Genomic DNA, 20,845 nt, shown 5'->3' on the forward strand with positions numbered 1-20,845 from the left:
AACTGAGGGTTCTAGAGGGGAGGGGGGTGGGAGGATGGGTTAGCCTGGTGGTGGGTATTGAGGAGGGCACATTCTGCATGGAGCACTGGGTGTTATGCACAAACAATGAATCATGGAACACTTCATCTAAAACTAATGATGTAATGTATGGGGATTAACATAAGAATAAAAAAAAAATAAAAATAAGAGTAAAAAAAAAATCCAAAGAAAGTAGAATGGGGGAGAGGGAAATCAGAAAAATCAGTTCTCTGCAAATAAAATTAATAAAACCCTAACAATGTGATGAAGAAGATACAAATCACTAATATCAGTAAGAAAAAAATATCACAACAGGTGTGTGCTTGTTCAGTGCGGACCTGGTACCTCTTTTGTGAAGCGGCAGCTGAGGAGACTCCAGCACAGGCCATGGCTGATGAAAAGCCCAAGGAAGGAGTCAAGACTGAGAACAACTATCATATTAACCTGAAGGTGGCGGGACAGGATGGTTCTGTGGTGCAGTTTAAGATTAAGAGGCATACACCACTTAGTAAACTAATGAAAGCCTATTGTGAACGACAGGGTTTGTCAATGAGGCAGATCAGATTCCGATTTGATGGGCAGCCAATCAATGAAACAGACACACCTGCACAGTTGAAAATGAAGGATGAAGATACAATTGATGTGTTCCAGCAGTAGACAGGAGGTATCTACTAAAAAGGGAACTCTAGAACTCTGTTCCTCCAGACCAAGAAAACATTCTCAATTAGAAAGCCACAATTTGCTTCCACCACATCCTGACTACTACAGTATAGTCTTCTCTGTTCTTTCATTTTCCCCTTCCCCATTCCTTTATTGTACATAAAGTAACTGTGTATGTGCACAAGCATATTGCATTTTTTTTTTAACTAAATGGCCAATGGTATGTTGTGATCGACATCAAATGGAGATGGGATGGGGGAAAATACTGCTTCTGTGAAAATACCCCCTCTCCCCATTAGTGGCATGCTCAGTCAGCTCTTTATATTCCAGTAAGTTATTTTGCTCTCACTGTTTAACAAAAAAGGAACAACATAAAAATCCTTGCATACCTTGTTCGATTGGAGCATTTTAATGTTTTCATTTATCATTGTAAAACGAAGGACAATTTTGTAACTTTTTTGTACGTAGCTGTTACATGTAGGGCAATCTGTCTTTAAGTAGGGATAAACTACTCTAAAAGAAATGAATCCTAGATAGTTTTCCCTTCAAGTCAAGCGTCTTGTTGTTTAAATAAACTTGTTTAAAAAAAAAACAGATCCTAGATATTTTTTTTTAAAAAATCAGTCAACTTTAAACTGGACCCAAAAAATCCAACTCTATGGCTTTAAATACAGACAATTCAGGGCAGGGGCAGGAAATTTTTCAGTAAGGGCCAGATAGTATATACTTAAGGCTTTTGCAAGCCATGCACTCTGTCCCAGCTACTCAACTCTGCCATTTTAGTTCTCAGAAGCTGCCAGACAATATGTAAACAAATGAAAATAGCTGCGCTCCAATAAAATTTTACTTAGAAAAGTAGGTCCAAGCCATTGTTTGCTGATCACCGGTTTTGAAGAAATGGAGAAATTCAGTGAAAAACTAACCAAAACTAACAAAAGAAGAGATAAAATCTAAATAGTCCTATATCTACTAAAGAAATTAAATCATAGGGGTGCTTGGGTGGCCCAGTTGGTTAAGCATCAACCCTTGGTTTTGGCTCTGGTCATGATCTCAGGGTAGTGAGATGGAGTCCCAAGTTGGGCTCCATGCTCAAGGCAGAGTCTGCTGGTCCATTTCCCTCTCCCTCTCTCCTCTCCCCCACCCAACCAAATAAAATCTCCAAAAAAAAATTAAATCAAGAATTTAAAACTTTCCAGCTAAGAAAACTCTTGACCCACATGACTCCAGGATTCATTTTTCCTAAGATTTATAAAACTAGTAAAAGAACAAAGTTGGAGATTATACACATCTTGATTTCAAAACTTACTACAAAGTTATGGTATTCAAAACAAAGTGATTTCTGACCACAGACCTATAAACCACAAAGGGAACTGTATTGAGAGCCCAGAAATAAACCCTCACATCTATGGCCAAGTGATTTTCAAGAAGGATGCAATGACCATTCAAAGGGGGAAAAGGACAGTCTTCAACTAATGTTACTGGAAAAGTAAACACCCACTTATAAAAACAAATGAAGTTGGATCCTATACCATAGGATACTATACCATACACAAAAATTAACTCAAAATGAATCAAAGACCTAAAAGTAAGAACGAAAAATATAAAGCTCTAAGAAAACAAAGAAAAAGCTTCATGACACTATATCTGGCAATAATTTCTTATATAGGATACCAAAAACCCAGGCATCAAAAGAAAAAATTGTTAAGTTGAACTTCAAAATTTAAAACTTTTCTTCATCAAAAGGCACAAAAGACTCAAAGACAACTCACAATGGGAGAAAATATTTGCAAATCATGTATCTGATAAGGGACTGATAATCAGAATATATAATTCCTACAACTCAACAAAAAAAAAAATGCAATTTTAAAAAAGGGCAGAGGACTTGAATAGACATTTCTCCAAAAATATACACATGGCCAATAAGCACATGAAAAGTTGCTTAAAATCAATCATTATGAAAATACAAATCAAAACCACAGTGGGATAGCATGTCACATCCATTAGAATGCCTATAATAAAAAAAAAACAAAAATCAGAAAACAACAAGTATGGTGAAGACATGGAGCAACTGGAAAACTTGTACATTGCTGTGGTGTAGCCACTGTGGAAGGCAGTATGGCAATTCCTCAAAAATTTAAACATCGAATTACTATACAATCTAGCAATTCCACTGGTGGGTATATACCCAAAACAAATGAAAGCAGGGACTCAAAATAGATATTTGTACATCCATGTTTGCAGCAGTATTACTCACAGTAGCCAAAAGGTAGAAACAACGCAAATGTGCATCAATGAACAAATGAACAAAATATGGCATATACAATGGAATATTATTCAGCCTTAAAAAGGAAGGAAATTGTGATACATGCTACAATATGAATGAACCTTGAAGACACTGTGCTAATAAGTTAAATAAGCCAGTCACAAAATGATAACTATTGTAGGTTTCCACTTGTGAGGTGTAAGAGTAGTCAAATTCATAAAAACAAAGTAGAATGCTGATTGCCAGGGGCTGGTAAGACAGAATAGTGAGTGAGTGGATCAAAGGGTACAGAGGTTCAGTTTGGGAAACTAAAGAAGTTCTGGGGATGGGTGGTGGTAATGGTTGCACAACAACGTAAATGTTATCAATGCCCCACAGAACCATAATAAAAAAATGGCAAAAATGGTAATTTGGGTACATATATTTTACCAAAATAAAAAAAAAACTAATATCAATCTTACACAAACTCATTTATAAAAAAACAAAATACTTAATAATTTAATGAAGCAACATATCTATGATAATCCAAACCAGATAAGGACATTACGAGAGCACAGACCAGAATCACTTATGAACATACCTGCTACAAAACTAAACAAAAATTTAGCAAATCAAAGCCAACATATAAAAAGGTTAATACGAAGTATGGGTTTATGCCAGGAATTCAAACTCCATCTAAAAAGTCAATGTAATTCACCACATTAACAGAATAAAAGAAAAATCAGATAAATTCATTAAATGTAATATTTGATAAAATTCAAACCCATTCATGATTTTTAAAAACTTGTAAAAGGAGGAACAAAAGAGCATTTCCTTACCCATAAGGAGTACTTACAGCTAGCAACATGCTTAATAGTAAAATATTGAGCACTTTAACACTGAAGGTGGGAACAAAAAAAAGTATTTTCAAGATGTCTACTCCACACTGCAATAAAGAAATAAAAGGTACAAGCACTGGAAGATGTAAAACTGTCACTATTTGCAAATGGCATGATTGCGTACACAGGCAATCTAAAAGAAAACACCAAATCATACAAGTTAGAAAGGACACTGAATGGAAGGCCAATGTACTAAAACAACTGTATTTCTGTGCACTGGTAATGTACTTAGAAAATGAAATTTTTAAGAAATAATGCTCCTTATAACAAAAAAAAAGATCATATTTAATGAAATATGTGCAAGGCCTCTCTTGAAAACTTCAAATCATTGCTGAGAAAAATTGAAGATTTAAAAATACAGAAAGCAATGTTCTGTACTCAATACTATATTAAAACAGTATGTGTTAATGTTAATGCCTCCCAAATTAATCTATTGATTTCATGTAACCTCAACAAAAATGTCAGTGGGTTCCCCCCTTAGGGGAAAATTCTAAAATTTACAAATTGAAACTAAAATGTATGTGAAAATGCAAAGGATCCACAATAGTTATAACAAGGAAAAAAATAACAAAGTTACACAAATTACACTATGAGACATCAAAACACTGTAAAAGACAGTATGGTAATGACACAAGAATAGACAAATAGACTACTGAGCAAATACAGAGTTCAGAAATAAATCCACACATATATGACAACCTGATTTGCAGTAAGGCTTACTGCAATTCAGTAGAAAAAGAATGGTTCAACAAATGGTGTGGATCAAATGAGTCTCAAAGGAAAAAAAAGGTGCATCTTGACCTCTACTTCACACTTCCAGAAAAATTTTAGATAAATCAAAAAAAAAAAAAACCCAATAAAACTTCTAAAAGAAAACAAGAGAAGGGACAGCAATACGCAAAAAAATGAAACTGGACCATTTTCTTACCATACACAAAAATAAATTCAAAAGACCTAAATGTGAGACAGGAAACCATCAAAATCCTAGAGGAAAACACAGGCAGCAACATCTTTGATCTTGGCCATGGCAACTTCTTATTAGACACGTATCCAGAGGCAAGGGAAACTACTGGGACTTCATCAAAATAAAAGCTTCTGCATAACAAAGGAAACCATTAACAAAACTAAAAAGCAACCTAAGGAATAGGAGAAGATATTTGCAAATGGCATATCTGATAAAGGGTTAGTATCCAAAATATGTAAAGAACTTACAAAAGCCAACATCCAAAAACCAAACTATCTGATTAAAATGGGCAGAAGACACGCATAGACAGTTCTCCAAAAAGACCTACAGATGGCCAATAGACATATGAAAAGATGCTCAGCATCACTCATCATCAGGGAAATGCAAATCAAAACTACAATGAGATATCACCTCACACCTGTCAGAATGGCTAAACTCAACAACACAAGAAACAACAGGTGTTACTGAGGACATGGGAAAAGGGGAACCTTCTTGCACTGTTGCTGGGAATGCAAACTGGTGCAGCCACTCTGGAAAACAGTATGGAGGTTTTAATAATCCACTGAGTGCCCTATGATCTAGCAATTGCACTACTGGGTATTTACCCAAAGGATACAAAAATACTAATTTGAAGGGATACACACACCCCGATGTTTACAGCAGCATTATCAACAATACACAAATTACAGAAAGAGCCCAAATGTCCATCGACTGATGAATGGATAAAGGAGATAGATAAATATAGGTATTTCTATCTATACATATATAATGGAATATTATTCAGCCATAAAAAATGAAATCTTGCTATTTGCAACATGGATGGAGCTAGAGTGTATAACGCTAAGTGAAGTAAGTCAGAGAAAGACAAATACCATATGATTTCACCACTATGTGGAATTTAAGAAACAAAACAAATGAGTAAAGGGGGGCAAAAAGAGAGGAAGGCGGACGCCTGAGTGGCTCAGTCGTTAAGCGTCTGCCTTTGGCTCAGGTTGTGATCCCAGGGTCCTGAGATCAAGCCCCGTGTTGGGCTCCCTGCTCAGTGGGGAGCCTGCTTCTCCCTCTCCCACTCCCCCTGCTTGTGTTCCCTCTCTCGCAGTGTCTCCCTCTGTCAAATAAATAAATAAAATTTAAAAAAAAAGAGGAAAGCAAACCAATTAACAGAATAAACTAATGGTTACCAGAGGAGGGGGTGGGAGGATGGGTTAAACAGGTGATGGATATTAAGGAATGCACTTGTCATGATGAGCACGGGGTGATTAAAATAAAAACAAAACAAAAAAAGAGTATCTTCATGTACCTGGAATAAGCAAAAATTTCTTAAAGGAAAAGATTGACAACTTGGACCTCAGTGAAATTATGAACTTCTACTCATCAAAAGATAATTTTAAGAGAGTAAAAAGCCAAGCCACAGACTGGGAGAAGATATTGCAAAATATATCTAGCAAAGGACTCATTTCCAAAATATGTAAAGAACCCCTCCACATCAATTAAAAAAAAATACCCAATTTTTTTTTAAAAGGCAAAAGAATTAGAGACTTTACAAAAGAGGATATTCAAATAACCAATAATCAGCACGTGAAAATGTGTTCAACATCATTACCCATTAAGGAAATGCAAATTTAAATAGAGACCACTACACACCCACCAGAAAGGCTAAAATTAAAATAACAAACATGTCAAGTAATACCAAAAACTTGAAGTAACTGGACCTCTCATCCACCGTTGGTGAGAATGTAAATTGATACAACCACTTTGGAAAACTATTTGGCAGTATCCATCAAAGCTAAACATATACATACCTAAGTATACACCTAAGAGAAATTAATACCTATGTCCACCAATATACATGTACAAGAATGTTCACAAGAACTTTCTTCATAACAGCCAAAAGTAGAAACCACCCAAATGTACATCAATGGGAAAATAAATTGTGAATCTTTAGCCAACGGAATACTGCAAGGCAATACAAATGACAGCTCCTGCAACAACATGGGTTAATCTTAGCCATAAAGTTAAACAGCCAGACACAAGTGATTCCAATTTATTAAGGTTCAAGAACAAGCAAAACTTCTTTATGTTGAGAAAAGTCAGAATAAGAGTCACCTGTTTTAGGGGGTGGGAATACTGATTTGCAAAGGGGAGCCATTTAAGCTGCAGGAAATATTCTATTTCATCTCCACAGTGGTTACACACGTGTATACATACATAAAAACTGAGCTGCACACTTAGGACGTGTGGTCATTTTTAAAAAATTAAAATATTAAGATAATTAACCTTGGAGAGAAGAGGGGAAGGAACCAAGAGTATTATTTCTTAGTGATACTCTAGATTATTCAATAATAAAGGGAGCAGTGGAATGTAAAAATTATTAACTTTCACCATTAGATTAAGACTTCCCTTATCTCCTAAAAAGCAGGTGGTCTGGCTCTTCAGAGTTTCCACAGATAGTTTTTGTATCTTCAGGCCTAACAGAGTTGCCTGGCATATGTTAGTAATAAATGTACTCGGTGGATTAATAAATATATGAACTTTAAAATTAGTTATTTACATCAGACCATTCTCAAGTTAAAAGAAAAAAAACCTAAAAAGTGAATAAGTAGTAAGTTTTCAATTTTACTGGCATTCTCAATCTGTGTCTGCTCAATTCTCTCAGGATGTCATGTCCTCTTTCCTACTAAGAGAACTTTCTTGCTGTCTTTCAGACCCTTCCATTCCCCAAAAAGGAGAATGGGAATGTATTTTCCAGCTTCATACAGAAATCTTAGCAACGTATATTAGCATATCCGGTAATGCTTCCGAATTGAGTAAGCAGACTGAACAATTCTGACAAGAACAATGAAGCTGTCTTCCTATCTGTTGAGGCACCTTTTGGAAATCCAATTCTAATAAACCATCACCAGTAACAAACCACGAAAAAAACTGTAAAGGAAGGTCTGTAGTTTCAGCGTAGTCCAAAATACTTAAACAGACAATTTAAGTTTTTAAAGCATAAAGCCGAAGTGCAGGAAACAAAGGATTACTAAACTAGCTGAAAATGTTTCCAGTTAGTGACAGCTACGCAGCTTACCTGTTCCAGCACATCCAACTTTAACTCGAGCTTGCTGAGAACCACATCTCCACCCCATAGCGAAAGCTGTAGATCTGAAGGCTTTAAATTCTTGATGTAGCGATTCACATAGCTCATTAAAATTGGAGTCACATATGACTCCAGCATCTTTTAAGGTGCAGAGGAGTCAAAGTCAGAAGCTGAAGGGGGTAAAGACAAATATGAGAAGTAACTGAGTCGGTAAAGCAGCGAAGGAAAAGCATTTCTCAGGAGGGACGAAGATGAAGAGGCCGAAAAGCAACAGTGCCCACCAAAGCAGCCGCTCGCCTCCTCCCAGAAGCCGAAAACACAAGTGGATTCTCTGCTCCAGCTGCAACTTCCTCCCTAGTAAAACTCCCCTCAACTCGCCTGGCGGAGGGTGGGAGGCATAAGCTGGTGAACTAAAGAGAGCAGATCCCCAGGAAAGGGAGAAAGAAGGGAGCGGGATCCCCTTCGGCCGCCGCAACCCTCCACCAGTCCAGCCTCCCCACGAGGCCCTCGACTCCCGGAACCCAGCCGGATCTACCACGGTAAAAGCTGGGCCAGAACCAGGCCAGCTCCCGCCTCTGGCGGAATTGCACCCTCCGCTGACACTTACGGCAAAGAGTACCGTGGCTTCCTCGCCACCTCCCGGTACCCGGCACCCGCCCCCGGCGGCAACGCAACTCGGGTACGGCGCCACTTCCGGGTGTTACCCCATTCGGTGCTCAAAACAAACTGTCCCTCCACCGCCACCCCTCGACTCCGCAGCGCGGCGGGAGTTGCCAGGCTGGAGCAGCCACTCAGCGCGTCTTCTAGGAGACCTTCAGTTCCGGGCTAGCCTGCGTCCCCGCTCCGACCCCGCCGATGTTTTGAGACAAAGCTCTGGGAAATGCGCGGGGGAGGTGGGCGGACCGGTAAAGCGGAGACACTCGGCGATCCGGAAGTGGCGCCCCGGCGAAAAGCGGCTTGTAGGTGGTGGAGGTCGCGTCCGGGGGGGAAGCGCCGAGGGCCCTCGGGTCGAAGGAGGGGGAAGAAAGTGGATACTGGTGTTTAAAACCCTGAAACACAAAGCGGCTATTGTTTTTCTTGGGAAATGGAAGGCCTGGGGAGGGGAACTTGGGTTCAGTGGGCAGGGCAACAGCCTTAAGGCCGCAGGTAGGAGCTGGGAGGTTGGAGGCGGGGGCAGATTTAACTTTAGATCCGAGGTTCATTTGCTGGAGGAAAGGTACGAGTAGTGGAGAAATTAAAGGAATTAGGATGTGTAATTTAGGGGAACGCATTTTGATCAAACGTGCAGACAAGCTCTCGTGTTCTTTGGCAAAGGAGTGTTAAGTATCCCTAAACGTGCTGATGCGGGCCGGTGAAGGAATGGCCAAAGAGAAGATTGTGAAGAACCATTAGATTGCAGTCTGATGTGGGCCTTCAGAAAAGCGGTGGGAATAGCACAAGGAAGGCTCCTAGAGATAAAGTGAAAAGAAATAGCTGACAAGGAATGAATTCAAGAGTTTTAAGAGGCAGTGTTGGTTTTATTAGGCTGAAATGAATGTATAAAATATTACCTTTCCTTGCAATATTTTGCAGGCTAACAAAATCGAGAAACTCCAACACCTAACTCGGAAAAATAACACACTGGGCTTAAAGGAGTAGCGTAGGACTTGCTCGCTGATTGTTTTTACCAGTAACGTCTGCAGAAAACAACTACCACTGCATTTTGAAAATAGACTTTTCGTTACAAAGGGATTAAGATGCCCACCCAACCAAAAAAAAAAATTAAAAATTTTAAAAGGGGGGCGCCTGGCTGGCTCAGTCCATAGAACATGGCACTCTTGATCTCAGGGTTGTGAGTTTGAGCCGCACACTGAGTGTGGGGATTACTTAAAAAATAACCACCCATAGGGCGCCTGGGTGGCTCAGTTGGTTAAGCGACTGCCTTCGGCTCAGGTCATGATCCTGGAGTCCCAGGATCGAGTCCCGCATCGGGCTCCCTGCTCGGCGGAGAGTCTGCTTCTCCCTCTGCCCCTGCCCCCTCTCATGTGCTCTCTCTCATTCTCTCTCTCTCTCAAATAAATAAATAAAATCTTTAAAAAAAAAATAACCACCCATATTGTTGCATTTAATTGAAAATAGTAATAAGTATTCTAAACTTTTAAAGCTCTTTACTGGAATTCAAGTTATGATTTCTTGAAAGAGTGTTAGAAAATGCAATAGAAAAGAGGCATAAGTGAGGATGCCAGGGTATTTAGATTTATTATGTTAATGAAAATAAGTTTCAAAAGAAAAAAGCAGCTAATTGGCTGATTCAGAGCAACTCCTCTCACAAAAAGCCTTGATGAATAACCCAAGTAATCTAGTTCTTATTAAAACCCACTGAATTAGTCAAGTAAATTAAGAAATTTCTTAGTTATCTATTTCACTTGGAAAGCAAACAGGTTGAAGCCATGACTCAGAAATCTTAACATAAAAAAATGATTCCACTAATTGTATAAAAGCTCTACAGTTCTAGAACTACAAGTCTTGTTATTCTTCTAGAGAAAAGGGGCCTAGTCTCACATTGTCACCAACACCTGTTGTTTCTTGTTGATTTTAGCCATTCTTACAGGTCTCAATTTAGTATAAAAGAGCAGTATACTAATATAAATTTAGATTTGTTTTACTATGCCATATAAACAAAATAAGCATGGTATATTTTTTGTTCTGTGCCATTTTTCTCTTGGGGCCAACAAAAATAATTGCCAAATTCCTGCCTTGAGAAAATTATTTGGTCATTGATTTTTTTTTTTTTTTTTTAGTTTGGTTTTAAGAATCAAAAGTAGTGGTTTTCAACCTGTGTTCTATTGCACCCTGTTCTGTAAGCAGTCAAAATAATTGTTTTTCTCCGAATTTTTATTTAAATTCCAGTTAGTTAACACAGTGTAATCTTAGTTTCAGGTGTAGAATTTAATAATTCATCACTTACATACAACACCCAGTGCTAATCACAACAGGTGCACTCCTTAATACCCATCACCTATTTAACCCATCCCCACCCACCTCCCCTCCAGTAACTCTGTTCTCTATATTTAAGAGTCTGTTTCTTGATTTGCTTCTTTCGTTCCATGTTCATTTGTTTTGTTTTTTAAATTCCACGTGTGAGTGAAATCGTGGCATTTGTCTTTGACTGACTTATTTCCTTTAGCATTATACTCTTTAGCTCTGTCCACACCATTGCAAATGGCAAGATAGCATTCCTTTTTTAATGGCTTGGTAATATTCCATTTTATATACATATATCACATCTTTTTTATTCATCAGTCCATGGACACTAGGGCTCCTTCCATAATTGGCTATTGTAGATAATGCTGCTATAAACATCAGTGTGGATGTATCCCTTTGAATAAGTATTTTTGTATCTTTTGGGTAAATACCTAGTAGTGTGATTACTGCATGTATTTGATACATTTAAGAGAACTGCACATTTTAAAAGGATACCGGCATTGTCCTCAAGGGATCTATAACTTGGGTACAAAAAAGACAATGAATGGTGCTAGCTATGAATTAAGAATTTTAGTCTGGACTAACTGACAAGCTTTGTAAGATTCTTTCATGATAATTGCTGAGAATCTCTAAGACCTGGATCGTAGAGTAGTTCTATTTTTAACTTTTTGAGGAATCTCCATGATGTTTTCCAGAGTGGCTGCACCAGTTTGCATTCCCACCAACAGTGCACAAGGGGTCCCCTGTCTCCACATACTCACCAACACCTGTTGTTTCTTGTGTTCTTGATTTTAGCCATTCTGACAGCTGTGATATCATTGTAGTTTGATTTGTATTTCCCTAATGATGAGTGATGTTGAGCATGCTTTCATGGGTTTGTTGGCCATCTGTATGTCTTCTTTGGAAAAATGTCTGTGCATGTCTTCTGCCCATTTTTTAAATTGGATTATTTGTTTTTTGGGTGTTGAGTTTTATAAGTTCTATTTTTTGGATACTAACCGTTTATCAGATATGTCATTTGCAAATATCTTCTCCTATTCCATAGGTTACCTTTTAGTTTTGTTGATGGTTTCCTTCGCTGTGCAGAAACTTTTTATTTTGATGAAGTCCCTATAGTTTATTTTTGCTTTTGTTTCCCTTGCCTCAGGAGATATATCTAGTAAGAAGTTGCTTTGGCCGATGTCAAAAGACGTTACTGCCTGTGTTCTCCTCCAGGATTTTGATGGTTTCCTGTCTCACATTTAGGTCTTTAATCCGTTTTGAATTTATTTTTGTGTATGGTGTAAGAAAGTGGTCCAGTTTCATTCTTTTGCATGTTACTGTCCAGTTTTCCCAACACTTCAATACTGAAGAGACTGTCTTTTTTCCATTGGATATTCTTTCCTACTTTGTTGAAGATTAATTGATCATATAGTTCTGGGTTCATTTCTGGGTTTTCTGTTCTCTTCCATTGATCTATGTGTCTATTTTTGTGCCAGTACCATACTGTCTTGATAACTATAGCTGAATTCTGAAGTCCAGAATTGTGATGCCTCCAGCTTTGCTTTGCTTTTTAAAGATTGCTTTGGCTATTCGGGGTCTTTTGTGGTTCCATACAAATTTTAGGGTGGGTTGTTCTAGCTCTGTGAAAAATGCTCATGGTATTTTGATAGGGATTGCATTAAATGTGTAGATTGCCTTGGGTAGTATAGACATTTTAACAACATTTGTTCCTCCAATCCACTAGTGTGGGATGTCTTTCCATTTCTTTGTGTCATTTTCAGTTTCTTTCCTAAGTGTTCTGTGGTTTTCAGAGTACAGATCATTTACCTCTTTGTTTAGGTTTATTCCTAGGTATCTTATGGTTTTTGGTGCAATTGTAAGTGGGATGGATTCCTTGATTTCTCTTTCTGCTGGTTCATTATTGGTACACAGAAATGCAACAAATTTCTGTACGTTGATTTTGTATACTACGACTTTACTGAATTCATGTATCAGTGCTAGCAATTTTTTGGTGGAGTCTTTTGGGTTTTCTATATATAGTGTAATGTCATCTACAAATAGTGAAAGTTTGACTTCTTTCTTGCTAATTTGGATGCCTTTTATTTCTTACTGTTGTCTGATTACTGAAGCTAGGACTTCCAGTACTATGTTAAATAACAGTGGTGAGAGTGAACATCCCTGTCTTGTTCCTGACTGTGGAGGAAAAGCTCTGTTTTTCCCCGTTGAGGATGATATTTGCTGTGGGGTTTTCATATATGGCCTTTATTATGTTGAGGTTTGTTCCCTCTCTTCCATACTTTGTTGAGGATTTTATCATGAATGGATATTGCACTTTGTCAAATGCATTTTCTGCATCTATTGAAAGGATCATATGGTTCTTATCCTTTCATTTATTAATGTGGTGTATCATATGGATTGATTTGTGAATATTGAATCACCCTCGCAGCCCAGGAATAAATCCTACTTGATTGTGGTGAATGATTCTTTTAATGTACTATTAGATTTGATTTCCTAGTGTTTTTTGTTTTTGTTTTTGGTTTTTTAAAGATTTTATTTATTTATTTGAGAGAGAGAGAATGAGAGAGAGCACATGAGAGGGGGGAGGGTCAGAGGGAGAAGCAGACTCCCCGCCGAGCAGGGAGCCCGATGCGGGACTCAACCCAGGGACTCCAGGATCATGACCTGAGCCGAAGGCAGTCGCCTAACCAACTGAGCCACCCAGGCGCCCGATTTCCTAGTGTTTTGCTGAGAATTTTTGCATCCATGTTCATCAGGGAGATTGGCCTGTAGCTCTCTTTTTTAGTGGAGTCTTTGGTTTTAGAATCATGGTAATGCCAGCCTCATAGAATGAATTTGGAAGCTTTCCTTCCTTTTCTATTTTTTGGAATAGTTTGAGAAGAATAAGTATTAACTCTTCTTTAAATGTTTGGTAGAATTCCCTTGTGAAGCTATCTGGCCCTGGACTTTTGTTTTATGGGAGATTTTTTATTACTGATTCAATTTCTTTGCTGGTTATCAGTCTGTTCAAGTTTTCTATTTCTTCCCATTTCAGTTTTGGTAGTTTATATGTTTCCTAGGCATTTATTCATTTCTTCCAGGTTGTCCAATTTGTTGGCATATAATTTTTCATAATATTCTCATAATTGTTTCTATTTTGTCTCAAAATAATTGTCTCATAATTGTCTCTCATTTGTGTTTTTCTTTATTTGGGTCCTTTCTCTCTCTTTTTTTTTAATGGATCAGTTATTTAATTACGTTCTTTGTAAGAAATTTAGAACACCAATTTGTGAGGGTAAACTCCATTTGTGAGAAAAAACACAGAGCAGAGGTAGCCCTGAAGCTGAGGAACAGCTTTTATTTTTGGCAGAATTTGCGAGTCCACGGCTTTCTGATCAGCCTTGCGCTGCTCTGTAATCTTGTATTTCTCTTTCTCGATGTCGAAGATCTCACCCTCCTGGTGTCTGGGCTTACACAGCTTCTTCTTGAAGTAAGCATCAGTGAGATGTTTGGGGATTTTCACACTGCTGATATCAATTTTGGTAGAAGTAGCAATGACGAATTTCTGGTGTGTTCTACGCAGAGTTACTCGATTGAGCGACAGAGGTCCAGTCACAAGTAGCAAGCCACTGCTCAGTTGCTTCGGGAAAACTACCCTCTTGCCTCTGTGGCACCCAGTGAGGATGATCAAAATGGTCCCGTGAGTGATACTAGCTCGCAGCTTTCTCATGTGCTGACTGAAAGGTTTTTTGCCATGGCTCAACTGCTTTCGAGGCACATCTTCAGTAGGATAATACCTAGGCATTTTGCGAAGTTTAACCACTCGGGTACCACCATTCTTGTCACCACCAACTGGTTTTGTGACCGTAGCAAGAACTTTCTCCTTTTTCTTTTCAACCCTGGATTTAGCTGCCGAATACTTCCTCTTGTACATGGCCTTTCTGGAATACATAGCCGATCAGGAATATGTGCCAATTCCTCTGACAAGGACAGGGTTTCGGCTGCAGTGGGGCTTCCCCTTCTTTGGCGTTTTAGCCTTGGGGTTACCCTTCTTAGCCTTGCCACCGGCATCAGCCTTCTTAGCTTCAGGTTTCTTCTCTTTAGTATCCGGCTTCTCAGCTTTTTCGCCCACCATCTTGCAAGATGGGAAAGAGTCTCTTTTCTTTTTAACAAGTCTACCTAGGGGCTTATCGATTATATTAATTTTTTCAAAGCACCAGCTCCTGGTTTCATTGATCTGTTCTTCTGTTTTTGTTTTTGTTTTTTTTTTTAGTTTCTATATCATTTATTTCTGCTCTAATCTTTATTATTTCCCTTCTGCTGGCTTTAGGCTTCATTTGTTTTTTTGTTTTTTAAGATTTTACTTATTTATTTGACAGAGAGACACAGTGAGAGAGGGAACACAAGCAGGGGGAGTGGGAGAGGGAGAAGCAGGCTTCCCGCGGAGCAGGGAGCCCGATGTGGGGCTCGATCCCAGGACCCCGGGATCATGACCTGAGCCGAAGGCAGATGCTTAACAACTGAGCCACCCAGGCACCCCTTCGTTTGTTCTTTTTCCAGCTCCTTTATGTGTAAAATTAGGTTGTTTGAGATTTTTCTTGCTTCTTGAGGTAGGCCTGTATTGCTATATACTTCCCTCTTAGGACCGCTTTTGCTGCATCCCAAAGGTTTTAGACCATTGTGTTTTCGTTTTCATTTTATTTTTTAATTTCTTCTTTGATTTCCTGGTTGACCCATTCATTGTTTAGTAGCATGCTGTTTAACCTCCATGTATTTGTGGTTGTTCAAATTTTTTTCTTGGCAAGTTTCATAGCACTGTGGTCAGAAAATATGCATGGTATGATCTCAATCTTTTTGTACTTGTTGAGGCCTGATTTGTAACCTAGTATGTGATCTGTTCTGGAGAATGTCCCACGTGCACTTGAAAAGAATGTGTTTTCTGCTGCTTTAGGATGAAATGTTCTGAATATATCTGTTAAGTCCATCTGGTCCAGTGTCTCAGTCAAAGCCATTGTTTCCTTTTTGATCTTCTGCTTAGATGATCTGTCCATTGATGTAACTAGGTTGTTAAAGCCCCCTACTATTATTGTATTATCATCAATGAGTTTCTTTATATTTGTTATTAATTGTTTTCTATATTTGGGTGCTCCCATGTTGGGGGCATAAATATTTACAATTGTTATATTTTCTTGTTGGATAGACCCCTTTATTATGATAGTGCCCTTCATCTCATTACCGTCTTTGGTTTAAAATCTAGTTTGTCTGATATAAGCGTGGCTACTCCACCTTTCTTTTGACTTTCATTTGCATGATAAATGTTTCTCCATCCCCTCACTTTCAATCTGCAGGTGTCCTTAGGCCTAAAATGAGTCTCTGTAGGCAGCATATTGATGGGTCTTGTTTTTTAATCCATTATGACACCCTATGTCTTTTGATTGGAGCGTGTAGTCCATTTATATTCAGAGTAATTACAAAGAGATATGTATTTAGTGCCATTTTATTACTTGTTTTGACATTGTTTCTGGCAATTTTTTTCTGTTCCTTTCTAGTTTTTGTTACTTTTGGTATTTCTTTCCCACTCGAAGAGTCCCCTTTAATATTTCTTGCAGGGCTGGTTTAGTGGTCACAAACTCCTTTGGTTTTTGTTTTCCTGGGAAACTCTTTATCTCTTCTTCTATTCTGAATGATAGCTTTTTTGGATAGAGTATTCTTGGCTGCAGATTTTTCCCATCCAATACATTGAATATATCATGCCACTTTCTTCTGGCCTGCCAAGTTTCTGTGGAGAGATCTGCAGTTAGCCTTATGGGTCTTCCCTTGTAAGTTAGGGACTTAACTTCTTTTGTCTTGCTGCTTTTAGAATTTTTTTCTTTATCACTATTTTGCAAATTTAACTACAATATGTCTTGGTGTTGGCCTGCTTTTGTTGACTTTCATGGGAGTCCTCTCTGCCTCCTGGATTTGGATGTCTGTTTCCTTTCCCAGATTAGGGAAGTTTTCAGCTATCATTTTCTCAGACAAACCTCTGCCTCTTTTTCTCTTCTTCTTCTTCTGGGACTCCTATGATATGAGTCTATTCTCGTGATCCATAATTCTTCTTTCTCTCTTTTGTTCAGCTTCATTATTTTCCATTATTCTGTCTTCTGTATCAGTTATTCGTTCCTCTGCTTCTTCCATCCTTGTGGTCATTATGTTCAGTCTGTTTTGAATCTCACTAACTGCATTTTTCATTTTTGCCTGATTGTTTTTTAACTCTTTTATCTCTGTGGTATCTCCTTAATGTCTTCCATGCTTTTCTAAAGCCCAGTAAGTATCCTTATGATTGTTGCATTAAATTCTCCATCAAGCATTATTACTTATATGTGTTTCAGTTAAATCTCTTTTCTTGTTCTTTCTTTTAGGATGAATTCCTTCATCTTGGCATTTTGTCTAAGTCTCTGTCTTCTTCTATGTGTTTGAAAAGCCAGTTGTGTTTCCTGCTCCTGGGAGTAATGGCTTTATGAAGAAGAGGTCAGATAGTGTCCGGGGCCTGGCACTTCAGGGAGTGTCCCTGGTGCATGCTGCATGCACTCTGCTGCTCTGTTTCACCTGCTCTATCTCTCAGGCCAGTCATCTGCAGAGGCTCCCCTCGCCTGCAGTGGGCAGTGTTTGGACCTTGGCCAGAGTATGGCAAGTTTTAACTAGGTGTGTTCTGGTCTGCTTATTAAATGAGACCTGATGGTACTTCCACTATAACTGAAGCCTTGCAGAACTCTCTGGTCAGGAGACATGGTGTGTACGGGGGTTTCTCCTGGTCTTCTGGGGAAGGGACTTGTGCTGGGCCGTAGGCACACTTGTCCAAGAAAAGCAATACCAGCAGAGTGCAGGTGGGCAAGACATGGTGTAAGCATATTCGGCAACAGTGTTGGCACTGTGCTGTTTACTGAAGTTGGTTTATGCTGAGGAGTGGTGGAGGGAAGTGGCGCCAGCCAGTTCCTTTGTCCCCAGAGAGGGGTGTCCATGCTTGCTGCTCTCAGGGAAGCACTCCCAGACAGTGAATAATTTCCCCTCATGCATCCCAGGCATTTTTCAAATCACTGTGTTCATGTGGTCTGCCTCCAGGTTGCTTGCCTTCCTAGAGCAGCACAGTGCACTTTGGGCTATATCCCAGCCAAACCTGCTGACTTTTAAAACTCCAAACTTTAGGGACCTGGTGTGGTAGGGGTCTGCACTGGTCTTCTGGGGGAGAGTGTCACTGCACTTGGACGGAAGCTGGTTTGATCGAGAAGGGCAGCCGCCCCAAAGCACAGGGGGCTGGGATTTGGAGCAAAGCAGGCTAAACAGCCAGTGTCTGGGTTAGCTGCCCTCAGCAGGTATCTCTGCACCTATGCTCAGGGGCAGGAGAGGGAAATGGTGCCTGGGGACTCTCTTGTCCCTGGAGAGGCAGCTCTGTGAATGCCACCTTTCACGGATGCACTCCATAAAGAGTGAACAGTCTCTCCCTGTGCGCCTTAGGCAATCCTCAAATCACGGGTTGTTTGCCTGCCTTCTCCAGGAGTAGGTCAGTGGCCTCAGGGCTCTATCCCAGCCAAGCCCGCTGACCTTTTAAACTCTAATCTTTGAGCCCCACTGGTTGCGAAAACACAAAAATCAGTCCCTCTGTTTTCTCAGCCAATGGCTTTGGGGAAGTGTTCTTCTTGTGCCTATCCCTATGCGCTCCACTCTCTCTGGTCTTTCTCTGCAACTAGGGCTCCCTCCTCTCCACAGCACCTGTGATCTGTTTCTCCCCCAAACCACATCGCAGCACTTACCACCTTCTTTGATGTGGCCTCTTCTCTCCCTTTAGTTGTGCAGTTTCTTCTCGGGTCAATTTCTTGGGTAATCAGAATGATTTGATAGTTAGCTAGTTGTTTTCAAGGGATGACATAAGCCTAGGGTCCTTCTACGCTACCATCGTAGCTCCTCCTCAAAATAAATTTAATTACTTTTAACTAACATGTTTCATTCATTGCTTATGGTTTTCTTTTAATGTCAAATGAACAGCCTTTCCCAAATCTCCAATTATGTCTTTATTGTAAGATTTTTTTTCCCAAAAAAAAATTTTTTTTAAATCTTCTCAAGAAGCCTTTGAGGCAGGTTGGTTATATAGGCAATACTTCTCCAGAGTCAGGTGATGTTTTTGCTTTTCTTAATAAACTCTTTTTAGAACAGTTGCAGTTCACAGAAAAATTGAACTAAATGTACAGAATTCCCATATATTCCCTGTTCCTACACACACAAAACTGTCCTGACTATGGACTCCCCCATCATAGTGGTACATTTATTACAATCAATGAACCTACATTGACATATCATCCAAACTCCATAATTTACAGTAGGGTTCACTCTTGCTGTTATACGTTCTATGGATTTTGACAAATGTATAATGAAATGTATTTGCAATATACAGAATAGTGTCACTGCCCTAAATATCTTCTATGCCTGTTCATCTCTCCCTCCCCCAACCTCTGGCAACCACTGAACTTAAGAATGCCATATAGTTGAAATCACATATGTGTAGCCTTTTCAGGTTGACTTCTTTCACTTAGTAATATGCTTTCACATTTCCACATGTTTTTTCATGGTTTGATAGCTCTTTTCAGCACAGAGTAATATTCCATTGTATGGATGTACCACAGTTTATCCATTACCTTTTGCAGGACATCTTGGTTGCTTCCAAGTTTGGGCAATTATGAATAAAGCTGCTATAAGCATCCATGTGTGGACATTTTTGTGTGTATATAAGTTCTCAATTCCTTTGGATAAATGCTAACAAGCACCATTGCTGAATCACATGGTAAGAGTGTGTTTAGTTTTGTAAGAAACTGCCAATCTATCTTCCAAAGTATACCATTTTTGCATTCCTACCAACAACAAAGGAGAATTCCTGTTGCTCCACAACATTGCCAGCATTTTGTGTTGTCAGTGTTCCAGATTTTGGCCATTCTAACAGATGTATAGTGGTATCTTATTGTTTTAATTTGCAATTTCCTAATGACATGTAACATCTTTTCATTTGCTAATGTGCCATCTGTGTGTCTTCTTTGGTGAGTTGTCCAATTGTAGTTTTACGTTTTTTAATCAGGTTGTTTGTTTTCTTATTGTTGAGTGTTCTTTGTATGTTTTGTATAAAAGTCTTGTGCTCGCTTCGGCAGCACATATACTAAAATTGTATAAAAGTCTCATGTGTGTTTTGCAAATATTTTCTCCTAGTCTGTGGTTTGTCTTCACATTCCCTGAGATTTTCTTTTGCAGAGCAAGAGTTTTTAATTTTAAAGAATTCTAGCTTGTCAGTTGTTTTTTCATGAATCATGTCTTTGTGTTGTATCTAAAAAGTCTTCACCATAACCAAGGTCACCTAGGTTTTTTCCTGTTATCTTCTAGAGGTTTTATTATTCTCTGTTTTACATTTAGGTTTTGAATCCAGTTTGGCTTAATTTTTGTGAATGGTATAAGGCCTGTGTGTAGATTTATCTTTCTGCATGTGGATGTCCAGTTGCTTCAGCACCCTTTGTTGAAAAGATTATCTTTGCTCCATAGTATTGCCTTGGCTCCTTTTTCAAAAATCAGTTGACTGTTTATGTGCATCTATTTCTCCTTACAGTTCTATTAGGTTTTGTCTCACATAGTTTGATACTCTATTTTTAGGTGTCTACACATTAAGATTTGTTGGCTTCTTGGAGAACTGACTCCTTTATCATTATGTAATGCCCTTTTTCATCCCTGATTACTTTCTTGGCTTTGAAGTCTTCTTTGAAATTAATATAGCTGTTCCTGCTTTCTTTTGATCAGTGTTAGCATGGCATGTTTTTCTCCCTACTTTTAACCTATATCCATATACTTTTAATCTATTTAAAATGGGTTTCTTGTAGTCAACATATAGTTGTTTTTTGACCTACTCTAGAGGGGTCTGGAGTTGGGTATTCCTTTCCCCTACAGGAAAGGCTAGAGTTGTGTATTTCCCATCACCTCAGTAGGTTAAGCTCTGATAAAACCCCAAGGGTTTAGGCTCTGGTATACAG

General features: G+C 38.9%; 3 protein-coding genes across 18 annotated transcripts in view; 1 reads left to right on the top strand and 2 right to left on the bottom strand.

The window, feature by feature from the left end:
• VPS13B (vacuolar protein sorting 13 homolog B) overlaps positions 1-8,818 on the bottom strand; it is a 768,399-nt gene extending 759,581 nt beyond the window's left edge. For 6 of the 16 annotated variants that reach the window (XM_064588057.1, XM_064588054.1, XM_064588059.1 and 3 more), the window contains exons 1-2: positions 8,470-8,817; positions 7,854-8,032 (exon numbers count right to left, since the gene is read on the bottom strand). In XM_064588057.1, the coding sequence (XP_064444127.1) occupies positions 7,854-8,000 (147 nt within the window). In that variant the 5' untranslated portion in view covers positions 8,001-8,032; positions 8,470-8,817. Of the gene's footprint in view, positions 1-7,853; positions 8,033-8,143; positions 8,441-8,469 lie in introns of those variants that run through there. The other 10 variants (XM_064588056.1, XM_064588061.1, XM_064588062.1 and 7 more) reach the window with 7 other exon arrangements.
• Positions 406-696, top strand: LOC123858846 (small ubiquitin-related modifier 2-like). Its single transcript, XM_045896161.2, has one exon. The coding sequence runs from the start codon at positions 406-408 to the stop codon at positions 673-675; it is 270 nt and encodes an 89-aa protein (XP_045752117.1). The 3' UTR covers positions 676-696.
• Positions 8,819-14,038: 5,220 nt separating the features above from the next.
• On the bottom strand, positions 14,039-14,954 carry LOC123860505 (large ribosomal subunit protein eL6-like). The gene has a single exon (XM_045899200.3). It carries the CDS (start codon positions 14,755-14,757, stop codon positions 14,080-14,082), a length of 678 nt encoding a protein of 225 aa, XP_045755156.1. The 5' UTR covers positions 14,758-14,954; the 3' UTR covers positions 14,039-14,079.
• Between the last annotated feature and the right edge of the window lie 5,891 nt (positions 14,955-20,845).

This window comes from Mirounga angustirostris, unplaced genomic scaffold, assembly GCF_029215605.1.
Source record: "Mirounga angustirostris isolate CCGP_5_RB_7025 unplaced genomic scaffold, mMirAng1.0.hap1 SCAF_4, whole genome shotgun sequence".
Taxonomy (NCBI): Eukaryota; Metazoa; Chordata; class Mammalia; order Carnivora; family Phocidae; genus Mirounga; species Mirounga angustirostris.

Coding starts and splice junctions, on each gene's coding strand:
- LOC123858846 (XM_045896161.2), top strand. CDS start 406: ATGGCTGATGAAAAGCCCAAGGAAGGAGTCAAGACTGAGAACAACTAT.
- LOC123860505 (XM_045899200.3), bottom strand. CDS start 14,757: ATGTATTCCAGAAAGGCCATGTACAAGAGGAAGTATTCGGCAGCTAAA.